This window comes from Pygoscelis adeliae, unplaced genomic scaffold (genome assembly GCF_000699105.1).
Source record: "Pygoscelis adeliae isolate BGI_AS28 unplaced genomic scaffold, ASM69910v1 Scaffold365, whole genome shotgun sequence".
Classification (NCBI taxonomy): Eukaryota; Metazoa; Chordata; class Aves; order Sphenisciformes; family Spheniscidae; genus Pygoscelis; species Pygoscelis adeliae.
Window position 1 is genome coordinate 114966 of NW_008824783.1, and position 11527 is coordinate 126492.

General features: G+C 59.2%; 1 protein-coding gene across 1 annotated transcript; it reads left to right on the plus strand.

Moving 5' to 3' along the window:
* Positions 1 to 1013: 1013 nt before the first annotated feature.
* Positions 1014 to 11491, plus strand: SLC28A2 (solute carrier family 28 (concentrative nucleoside transporter), member 2). The gene is made up of 17 exons (XM_009323845.1): positions 1014 to 1082; positions 1155 to 1252; positions 1742 to 1833; positions 2283 to 2472; positions 2836 to 2977; positions 3775 to 3888; positions 4287 to 4364; positions 4739 to 4819; positions 5151 to 5231; positions 5374 to 5499; positions 6686 to 6816; positions 7026 to 7194; positions 7390 to 7587; positions 8054 to 8135; positions 8662 to 8760; positions 9241 to 9352; positions 9446 to 11491. The coding sequence occupies exons 1-17, from the start codon at positions 1014 to 1016 to the stop codon at positions 9567 to 9569; spliced, it is 1986 nt and encodes a 661-aa protein (XP_009322120.1). The 3' UTR covers positions 9570 to 11491.
* The last annotated feature ends 36 nt before the right edge of the window (positions 11492 to 11527 follow it).

The following is an 11527-nucleotide window of genomic DNA, read 5'->3' on the forward strand; positions in this document are numbered from 1 at the left end:
GCCGAGGAGCCACGAGCCCAGGGACACGCTGGGGGCCGGCGCGCCTCAGTGGTCCCTCTTGGTGGCTCCGCTGGCCCGTGGAGCCCACCGCCACCTTCAGCTGCTGTGAGGTCCCACGTTGAGGGGGTTGTTCTCCAAAACTCCTCACCTCCGCTCGTTTCATTTGGGGCTGGGTCGCTCCCTGCAGTGGGCCCTACTTCTCACACTGCGGGAAGCAGGCGATGACCCTGCTCTCTCCACCTTCTCCATGCAGATCTCTACGACTCTCCTCCAAAGCAAGGACAACTCCTTGCTCCCTCTGTCCTCACACAGAAGTGCTCCTACGGTCGATCGCTGCCTTCTCTGTGACTTCACTGCTCTTCCCTCATCCTTGGAAGGAGGGGCTGGGAGGGTGTCCAAATGGGATGCTCCAAGGGTTCCTGCCCTGGCATAACACTGGTTCTTCTGGCTTTGCTGGACCAGTTCTCGCAGTATGATCCTCCTTTAGGACCAGTCCCCATGCAAACTGCCACTTATTCCTACCCATCGGCCGTGCACCGTACTAGTTATCAACATGAAAGGGGCCTTCTTCCCTCCCTTACTCGGTTGCTCCAAGAGCTCTCCATGAGGGATGCAGTCAGATTTATTTTTTCCCACTTGCAAAGGGGCTCACGGAGGCCTGTGGCCACTGCCACCAACTTGGAGGAGGAGGAGTACCAGCTCTCCCTGGTACTCCTCTAATCCTCTCCTGTGTTTTCTTGGAAACGTGGAAGAGCAAAGACCTTCCCAGAGTTACAGGAGAACAAAGAAGTCAGCACACCAGCCCCACGGCTTGAGGACCCCATGGGATGGTCCCTTGATGTGCTGGTGCAGGAACTGCTCTGAATCCCTACTGCAAAGGGCGTTCTCCTCTCGGAGACCCACAATTGGACATTCGTCCTTCCCAGAGCTGATCCTGTCTTTCTCTCCCCAGCTGGCGTTGGTCCCTCGCAGTGCTGTTTCTCTAACACATTGAAGCTGCGGCACTTCTGGAGATGGAAGAAAACCAGATAACCCTGGACAACCTTGAGAAGGGCGCGGATAACCCAGCATTCAGCTCCGTGGTAAGTGCCCCCTTCCCCTCCTGTCGGGGTACAGGAGCTGCTCAGGGTGCTCCAGCTAATGATGTTTTCCAGGGGGAGGAGCGACTCTATCAGGAATGTGATGGTCCATGTGGTGAGAGCAAAGAGGAGAAGAGAGGAGAAGGGCAAGGGAGATTCTCCTCCTACTGCAGGTAGGATAACCCCTGGAGATATGTGTGAGGGGGTGTTTCCAGTGGTCATAGCAAGTCTGCAATCCTTGGGCCAGCGATTCTCCTGGAGCCAGACCTGATCTGGGAGCAGGGTAGGGTCATATTGACCACGTAGAGGGGACAGTGCCTGATGGCTCCGGATGGCTTTGTAGGGTGGCAGTGGCTGGTCTCTGTCCCCATAGCAGCCACCCAGAGCAAGCCTCCTCTCATGGTGCCCGGGGCGTTGGGGTGTGTGCTGGGGTCTCCCCTGCCATGTGCGGGGCCCCCCCCTGCCATAAGAGGCCAGCTCACTCCTCCTGGGAGCGGGCAGCAGAGCTGCTAGAGGCCACGGCACACCTCTACCACCATGCTGCTGCCACAGGCGCCCTCTGGGAGGCATGGTCATGACCTGGCTCCGTTGAGCTGGGTTGGGTTGATCTTCAGGATACATCTTCTGCGCCTCTCACCTCTCTGGCATGTGACTCTCCCCAGGAAGGCCCTGCAGCCGGCATCCAAGGCAAAGCGCTTCTGCAAGGCTCATGTCAAGGTGTTGAGAAGGGTCCTCCTAGGGCTCCTTGGAGTAGGTGAGGACTTCCCGGCACTGAGACTCCATCTCCACATCCCTTTTCCTGGCCTTGCCCCCAGCCTCCAAGCACTGGGCATGGCCACTCGTGTGGAGGTTGTATCCGCTCTTCACCAGCCCCACTGCCTGCCCCCTCCTCACCCCACCACTCCTGTCCATGAGGGCTACCTGCACCTCACTGTCCTCCTCCCCTTCCTCCACCTACGCAAAGGGTTTGCTGTGCCTCTTCTCCTCGCGCCATGTGCCCCCAGACAGCTGAGGTGCTGTCACCAGTGAGCCTGGCTGTTGGGGTGGTGCTCCCTAAGTCCTCCTCGCGCACAGATGGGAGCCTCAGGGGTGGCCAGGGAAGGACATTTGGGGGAAATGAACCTCCTTGTTGGCCCCGGTTAGTGTTATGAATCCATGATCCTACGGCCCTGATGTTTCTGACCCCCAATGTGCCTTCTCCAGCCTACCTGTGCTACTTTATTGCGGCCTGTTGGCTCAACTTCCAGCGAGCCCTTGCCTTGGTTGTCATGACTGCTGTGGTTGTCTTCTTCATCTGCTGGAGCCTCTTCAAGAAGCACTGTGGGGCAAAGGTATTGCTGCTCCTCAGCCCCATTTGGAAAGGCTTCCAAAAGCTCTGGCCGTGGCTGAAATGGTGAGTCAGGAAAAGGCAGGGCCAGATCCTTCCCAGCGCCCATGTCCCCTCTCCCGTGGCTGCCCTGCCAGCATGACCAACAGCCGGTGGCGTTGGGTACGTGCCCTAGTGCCGTGCAGGCACCCCATGAACGATGAGGCGTGGCCCAGCCTGGGGACCACTTAAAAGCCTTGGCAGAAACGTCTTACTACTCTACCTTAGTAGCGTGATGGCTATTCACACCCCTCATTTGTGTCCGAGCCCCAGGTTTCTTCAGATGCGTGGACCTTACAGTGGCATCTCCCACAGTTAGCTCCTGCCCTTCGTGAGCTGCTCTCCCCATGGGGACATCCTCTCTGTGACAGTCTGGGATTTCCTTTGCAGGCTGCTGGTGGTGGGCCACCTGGTAGGCCTGATCACGTGGCTGGCTTTGGACAACTCCAGAAATCCAGAGCAGCTCATCTCATTAGCTGGCTTCTGCTTTTTGGTGCTGTTCCTGTTTGCCTGCTCCAAGCACCACGGCGCAGTATGTGTTTCAGGTGTGGCTTGGCCGTTGGTCCCCTCGCAGGAGGTGGCCACCCAGCACTGGGGAACAAGTGCTTCCTTCCCACTGGCATCCCTTGATGGCCCGTTGCTGGAGCTCCCTGGAGGAAGCAGAAGCCCAGCAGGGCTCCTGGGCAGAGCTGGGCACAGCCTGGGGAGCCGAGCTGGTTGGGTGGATGGAGCCCCAAAGCCACCTCACTGCTCTCCTTCCCACTGCTCAACCCAGGGCTCCCCCACAGTGCCTCCATCCTGGTTTTTCCACTGTGTCCCTCATAGTGGGTCAGACCCAGAGACCCAGCATCAGACCCCTGCCTGAGCTTCAGGTGCCTGTGGGTGGAGGGTGGGCCTGAGCTTCGGGTGCCCTGGGTGACTTGGGCAGAAGTGATTGAAGTCCCAGTGGCTTCCAACCCAACCTGCTTCAGTGTTTTGGGCAATCCCTCCATCCACCTGTCCAAAGGGTTAATGAAGGGGAAGTTTTGATCTAGCAGGTCTGTACTACTAGTCAAACCATCAGAAGGTCTCTGTGCTCGTCTCCTCCTGGGTAAGCCTGGCAGGTTATGTTCCACCACCTGAGTCCCACCAGCTCATCTTCTTCCTCTATCACCAACCTATGTTTGTGGGTTTCTGTGACACTTTCTTTATTAGTATCCCCATGACCCTCACCCGGGGCACAATGTAATGGTGTTTGCCATGTGCAGCTGTCAAAGGGGCAGGAAGCCAGAGAGGGAAGTCTGTAGGCTTTGCTAACATCTCAGTCCCCGTTCTGCTCTTGGTCCCCAGGTGCCCTGGAGAGCAGTTTCCTGGGGTATTGGCTTGGAGTTCTTATTTGGACTCTTCGTCCTCCGAACAACCCCCGGCGTCCAAGCTTTCCAGTGGCTGGGTGACCAGATCCAGGTACTGCATCTGCTCACCCCACCCCGTGCTTGCACCCTCCATGTAGCCCCCCCTGGGATCAGCAAGAAGAACAGAGGGTGGCATGGGGCGGAGAAGCTGCAGGGACTGCACGCTCACAAACACTTTTGTTTGGGACTGGAGGAAAGCCAGCTCTTTCCTGGTTTTCTGCAGCAGCCCAGACCCTTCGGTGCAGTCTTCCTTGCAGGCTAGAACAGTGACCCGTGGCTTGGAGGCAGCCCGCCAGTGTCCCCAGCTTAGGTTTCAGAGGGTCATTCTCTGGCAGGGCGGTGAAGTGAGCTGTGGGGCTGGGGGTGCAGACCCCTGCTAGGTAGAAGTGAGATGTCGGGGAAAGAGCTAATGGAGATCTCCGTCCTACCATGTAACTTCTCCACTTGCAGTTATTCCTGGGCTACACCACAGCTGGCTCCAGCTTCGTCTTTGGGCAAAAGCTCACTGAAGAAGTCTTTGCCTTTCAGGTCAGCTTGGGGAATGGGGTATGGGGAGGGAGAGGCAGAGCCTGGTTTTCTTCTGGTCTGGCTGCCTTGCTGGGTCCTGGAGAGCATGGAGCTAAATGCAGCCAGGTTTGCTGCAGCAGAGCTCAACCAGCTCAAGGATGGGTCTCTCTCAGCTTTGTACCCACCCGTGGACCTCCTCAGTGCCATGGGGGATTTGCACTGGTCCCTGTCCCCCCTGTCAGCCTGGCCCAGTGTTGTGGCACCCCAATAGCGTGGGCTGGCTGTGCAATACCACACCGTGCCCGGCTCATGGGACAGAGGGGCTTGGTCCCCAAGTGACTTAGATGTGCTGCTCAGCTCTCCTTTAACCCTGTGCCCTGGTGCCTTGCCTGCAGACGCTGCCCATTGTTGTTTTCTTCAGTTGTGTGATGTCCATCCTCTACTACCTCGGTGTCATGCAGTGGCTTATTGTCAAGGTAGGGCCTCACACCTGGCTCTGGGATGGTGGTGGAAAGGAGAAGAACCTGGTGGGTTCTCTGACTACTGTGATCAGCTGAGGGATGTCCCAGGAAAATTGGCATGGTACTAATTTGGGGTGATTTGTCCTGCTTAAAAGAATAGACACAAACCCCCTCTTTCTTGCATGTCCTCCTGAGAAAGCCCAACCCTGGAGTTGATGTTGCTACCTGGTCTGTGGGCGCTTCCCAAGATCACCTCTGCGCAGATCACAAACAGTGCCCTGCTTCATGGGGTGGGTGGCAGGGTGCGAGGAGCCTTTGCGAACATGGTGGCCTTGTCTTTCCCCAGATCTCCTGGCTGCTTCAGGTCTCGATGGGCACCACTCCCACTGAGACCCTGAGTGTGGCAGGGAACATTTTTGTGGGACAGGTAAGGTCCTGGGCAGGAGATCCAGCTCCTCAGCCCTTGCAGCTGACCCTGCCCTGAAGGAAGGGTCTTCTCCTCCCTTCCCAGGAGACCTGTGGCCCTGCGTGGCCCTGTCTCGAGGACAACAGGGTTTTCTCTCTCGCAGACCGAAGCCCCGCTGCTCATCCGCCCGTACCTTGCAGACATGACCCGTTCAGAAATCCACGCTGTGATGACTGGTGGCTTTTCCACCATTGCAGGCAGTGTGATGGGTGCCTACATATCCTTTGGGGTGAGTGCACGAGCAGATGTATGCCACATGCTCCCTGCTATGGGGTCCTGACATGCCAGAACTGCCCTGGACTTGCGGGTGGGAGAAGACCCCCATCAAGTGTCCCATGGTCCCCTTCCAAAAGCAGGATAAGGGCAGGGTGCCTCCATGTCCAGCCTTTGCTGGCCTGGCCAAAACCCCGGAGCCCTGCCAGGTAGAAGGCACTGCCGTGGGACCATCACTGTGAGTCCTTGCACAGTGAGCAGGGCAAATCTCACTGAATCACGGGATAATTTAGCCTGGATGGACTCTCTGGGGGTCTCTCATCCACCCTCCTGCCCAAATGAGGTGATGGCAAAGCCCAAGAGGATGCCCAGGCCCTTGTCTGGGTTGGTGGTGAACATCCCCATGGGTGGAGATCTCCCCCCGCCTCTCTGGTCCACCCCATAGGTGCCTCGGTCACAGGGAACAATTTTTTCCTTATATCCAGGAACTGGAATTTCCCCACTGAAGCTGTTCCGTTGCTTCTCACCCTTTCACTGGGCACCTCTGAGCAGTGTCTTCCCTCCAACCCCCTTTTAAGTAGTTGGAACCGACCCCCCCGGGGATGCCCTCTCCCGTTCATCAGTGTCTCAGCCCTGGACACGGTGTCCAGACGTGGCCTCATCAGTGCTCTGTAATGGGGAATAAACCTTCCCCTCGACCTGCTGGCTAAGCTCCTGCTATTTAAACATTAATTAGTCTCCTTAAATGGGGAGCCAAGGGTGAAAGGTCAGAGAAATGAGACGTTGCCACTTGTGGGCAGGGGAGGGGTGAGGCTGGGAGCTTGGCTCTTCGTCAGCAGGTGGAAGTTCGCAATGTTGCACAACCTATTGCTCTGATACTGATAAAAAGGGACAAGGAAGGGACAAGAATCATCACGATTAGGTCAAACAGCAGGAGAGGTTAACATCTCTGAGGCCACGATCACTGCAGCTCCAGCACTGCTGCCATCCAGGCGAGCTGCCCTACGTGCTGTGGCCGGCTGAGGTGGGAAAAATTCTCCCATGGACGGAGATATTTTTCCCACCCTGAGCAAACTGAGAGCCCTGAAGTGCTCCGAGCGTCGCTGGCTGATGCCAGCCATGTGCTGGGGTGCCCTGGGGTGGCACGTCACGGGGCGCAGCCTTGCACAGAGGTGCCTAAGCCCACGGTCTGCACGTTGCAGATAGATGCAGCATCACTGATCGCAGCCTCCGTGATGGCTGCGCCCTGTGCCCTCGCCATGTCCAAACTCATCTACCCTGAAGTGGAAGAGTCCAAGTTCAAGGGCAAAGCGAGCGTCCGCCTCTCCAGGGGGTGAGTGTGAGGAGAGGGATGGTGGAGTGGGGCTGCACGCGTCCTGCCAGTGCAGGGAAGCCGTGGGGGCAATTTGGGGGCACAAGTGGACGTTGCGGGTGGCCCAAGGTTGGGAGAGCCTGTGGTGTGCCGTCATCCATGGAGTGAGAGCTGACCTTGCACAGGGGATGCCTGGCCACATGAGCCCATTGGGGTCTTTTTACACGCAGGGAAGAGCAGAACATCCTGGAAGCTGCAAGCAACGGGGCTGCCGCCTCCGTGGGGCTCGTGGCCAACATAGCGGCCAACCTCATTGCCTTCTTGGCGGTGCTGGAGTTCATCAATTCTGCCCTTCGCTGGTTCGGAGAGATGGTAGACATCAAGGGCCTGTCCTTCCAGGTATCCCCAAGGCTAGCCCCATGGTCTGGGCTGCCAGATCCTGCATCCTCCACCCATCCCCACCTGTGCCCACCGCCTCAGTAGGCTGCCGAGACCCTTGCTGGGTGTTTGGCAAATGCTAGCAGCGGGTGTCCAAGCCAGGGGCTATGCAGGTGGTCAGCTCTGAGTTGCTCCCTTCTGGGATGCTTTTCCCAGGTGATCTGCTCCTACGTCCTCATGCCTGTGGCCTTTCTTATGGGAGCTGACTGGGCAGACTCACCGCTGGTGGCCGAGCTTTTGGGCATCAAGATCTTCCTGAACGAGTTTGTGGCGTACCAGCAGCTGGCCACGTACAAGAAGAACCGTCTGTCAGGCCTGGAGGAGTGGGATGGGAGCCGGAAGCAGTGGATATCTGTGAGGGGCACCTGCCACCCTGCCGGGCACAGGGCAGGGATGGAGCCAGCCAAAATGGGGCATGGGACCTGGCCAGGCAGATGGGTGGTGGGCAGGCAGGGAGATGGTGGTGTTGGGGGTGGGAGGGCACCTATGGCCAACTAGACTTGGATGTTACACTAACTGCTGGGTACGGGGTCATCCTGAAGGAGCCAGTGAAGGCCTTTTCCATTTATCCTGCTCCTTGGTGGGGCAGATCATGGTGCTACAGGACCTCCTGTCCCCCCAGCCCAGCCTCTCCCAGGGGCAGGCTGCCTACCACCTGCATCCTTGCTCCAAAAAATAGCTGAAGGAGAAAGGATTGGGGTGGGGGACTTATCTCCATCATGTCTGGCTGGGTTGGGAGCTACGACATGGTGCTCAGCTCAGGTTGCTCTGGGGCTGCTCCTGGGTGGAGGTCACCATCCCCTGCCGCTGTGCCCTCCAGGAACGAGCTGAGAGCATCGCCACCTTTGCACTCTGCGGATTCGCCAACCTCAGTTCCATCGGGATCATGCTGGGAGGCCTAGGTGAGCATGACCCGCGTCCCAGGTGCCTGGGCATGATGCAGGGCGATCCTGGGCCCAGGGAGCAAGGGCTCAGCTGTAGCAGGTGAATTTGCTGCCCTCAAGCCTCCATGTTCGGTCTCTGCCAGCACACAGATAAGAAACAAGATTTGCATGAGGTGATAGGGATGATTTTGCACTGCACCCGTGGGCAAGAGCACGTGCATGTGCCACAAGCCCAGGTGCCACCCAGTCATGGGGCAAAGAGCAGAGACTCCAGTGCTGGGAGCGCCACGAGCTCTGGTTGATCACCCATGGGTGCAGGGTGGGCACAGCGCTCTGCCAGCACCCACCGCTGCCAGGACGGGCAGACAGCATGCTGGGTGCTGGCTGGGATCACCATGTCCCCCAGACACCAGGGGTTGGGGTGGGCAGGGCACTATATAGCAGAGCCAGCTGGAGACCTGGGAGACATCCCTATCTGTTCCCAGCCTGCGGTAGAGCTGGAGCAAGGATCTGACTCGCCCCAGTCTCTGCTTTGCCCCTGCAGCCTCCATGGTACCCCAGCGCAAGGGCGACTTGGCCTCCGTCGTGCTGCGAGCCCTGCTCACTGGCATCTGCGTCTCCATGCTCAACGCCTGCCTGGCAGGTAGGTCCCTGCCCACTGCCAGCGGGGCCAGAAAGAACCGGGGAGGGACAGGCAAAGGGCTGAAGACCCCTATAAATGCAGGTGCGGGGATGGGGACGGCTGGCCTGTCCTCCCCATTGCTCTGCCAGGGCCTCCAAACCCTCTGCTCTCCCCTCATGGCTTTGCCAGGGCCTGCCCAAGCCCAATAGCTCTGCTGGGGCCCCTCATCCTCATCTGGGCTGGGACAGGGACATTTCAAGGGCAGCTTTTGGGGCACTGCAAGGAGTTCCCTGGGGCCACTGCTGCAACCATCTTGGGGGTGAGGTGGGACGGCGCATGGGGCCTGCAAGCACAGTCCCAGGTACAGGATTTGCAAGCAAGCATAGTCGAGGTATGGGATTTGTGAGCAGGGTTGCGGTACATGATTTGCAAGCATGCTCGGGGTAGGGGATTTGCACGCATGTCCCTCAAGAGCCGCAACCAGAAGACCTTGTCCCCCAGGTCTCCTTCACGTGCCAACGGAGGTGGGCAACTGCGTGACCTTCCTCGGCACCGCCAACTTCAGCTCTACCAGCTACACGATGTATGTGTGCTGCAAGCAGCTCTTTGCCAGGTGGGTGTGAAAGGCCCCAGAGCTGTATGGTCCTGCCCGGGGACCCAGGTGGTGGGGCAGCAGCTCGTCCAGACCATGCTTCTCTCCTTCCAGCTCGGTGCTCGAGAACGGGACGCTCTCCTTCACGGGAGACTGGGCCGGCCTGGCGGAAAGCATGGTGTGCCTGACGCAGTGCTGCGGGCACTACAACCACACGTCCTGCGCGGGGACAACCTAGAAATGTGCAGGCAGCTGCCCGCGCTGGGGGCGAGGGCCTGTGAGCACCAGGGTCTGCAAGGCCTGGCCCCAAAGGTGGAAAAAACCCCGCAGAGACCTGTGTGTTTTGTCTCCTCTGCTCCAGTGATGATGGACAGCCATGTGCACCTTGCAACCAGTACCCTTAGGTGCTGGGCCCGTGGACACAAGGGAACTGCTCCCAAATAAATCATGGAAATCCCTGTGTGCTTGCCCTCAGCCCCTCTCTGGCCCCTGACCGCAGCTGTCCCACAAGGCATGAGATGCTTTGCTTAGGCTGCACCCCGCAACCGCAGCTGCCGTAGCTGGCATTTGCTACAGACCTCGCAAGCCGAACCTCTGCCAGGTGCCAGCTTTAGGGTCTGGCCCCGGCCACCCTCTTCTCCCCCACGGGGTGCGGATGGGGGTAAAGCCATTACTTGAAGACGTTTCCTTCCCCTGAACACAAAGCCGCCCCGTCCTGCTGTGCTTGAGTGCATCTTTTCCGCAGGGACCACAGCGCTGGGGAACAGGCCAGTCCTTCTCGTTTTATTGCACTCGAGAGCACCCATTCGCCAACGCCGGCCACGTTATGTACATCGTTATTTTACAATGACCCAACAACAAAACACCAGGGCCCCAGAGCATGCCACACTCCCAGCCCAGTCCCTTCCCTCGTCCGCCAGGCTGCACCAAGCCACCGTTTCGGACACCACCATGCGGGGTGGCATTGCTGGCGCCCAGCACCCTCCTCCAAAGCCCTAGGGAAGGTGATGCTCTGCGGCAAGTTGAAGCAGGCAGCGCTGGGGCTCTTTGCAAGCCTTGCTGCCCACTGCCACGCTCTGCCGGCTGCTGCATGCCTGACCAAGCTGACGGGCACAGGGGAGGTTTGACGCAACGTAGGGTGCTTTACTTTCCAGCATGAGCATCGCTGCCTGTGGGTCCCTGCCGCCCGCCGCAGGGCAGCGGGATCTGGAGAGGGTGCCGCTAGCTGCCACTGGGGTACGGCATGTGCCAAGGGGTGATGCTAAGCAAGCATGACCAGGTTGTGCTATGGGGCTGGGCAGGGCGTACAGGGTCTGTGTATGGCAGGTGGGCAAGGAGGAGTGAGTCCTGTGGGCTGGACACCCACATGTGCCAAAGCAGCGCCTGGCATGGAGGGGCAGTGTCCCCTTCGCCCCGCTCCCGGGTGTCCCATGTGAGGTAGAGCATCCTTACCATGGCACTGGCCAGCACCCATAGCAGCACTGCCGCCCTCAGCATCCGCCCAGCAAGGGGGTGGGAGGCTCACCCCGGGGTGCAGGGGAGGCTGGGAGGGCAGGGGTGCAAAATCCCATCCCCATGCAGCTGCCGGTACTGACGCCAGCCCCCCCCCCATGGGACCAGCCTGCACCCCAGAGCCCCACACAATAGCAGCAGGAGCCCTGCAGCTCACCGCTAAACCCCTCTGCAGCAAAACCTTTTAAATCACAGTGTGCCAGGGCAAATGAGACGGCCTGGGTGCTGTTGAAGTTCACATCCTTGACACAGAGCGCTGGTGGGGCTTGGCGCGGTCGCTTTATGGAGGACACAAAGAGGGACATGAGGTGCTGGAAGCCAGGAGGGCAGCCTGGACTCCCAGTTTTCTCGGGGGAGCCAGGCAGGGGGCATGGCCCCTGCAAAGCCCGAGGGAGCAGGTCTGACAGCCCCTGCCTTAAAGAAGGCAAACGGAGAGAGTCAAGAGAGGAAAGCGAGCCTGAGCATGGAGGGGCACGTGGCCCCTCAGGTTCCACCACTGGCAGCAGCTCTTGTAAAGAGGTATTGGTGAGGGGGTCTGCGCTGCCCCCGGCTCACAGCCCCACCATGCCCCCAGCCGAGCCGCTCACACTAGCACACACCACACAATGCAAGAGCCGCGAGCCGGAACGGGAGCCAAAGGGAGGAGAGCGGCGGGAGGAGGCCGCGGCCCGGGGCCCCCCCTCC

Coding starts and splice junctions, on each gene's coding strand:
- SLC28A2 (XM_009323845.1), top strand. CDS start 1,014: ATGGAAGAAAACCAGATAACCCTGGACAACCTTGAGAAGGGCGCGGAT. Junction 5,500..6,685: donor GTGCCTACATATCCTTTGGG/GTGAGTGCACGA, acceptor TGCACGTTGCAG/ATAGATGCAGCATCACTGAT. Junction 7,588..8,053: donor GCCGGAAGCAGTGGATATCT/GTGAGGGGCACC, acceptor TGTGCCCTCCAG/GAACGAGCTGAGAGCATCGC.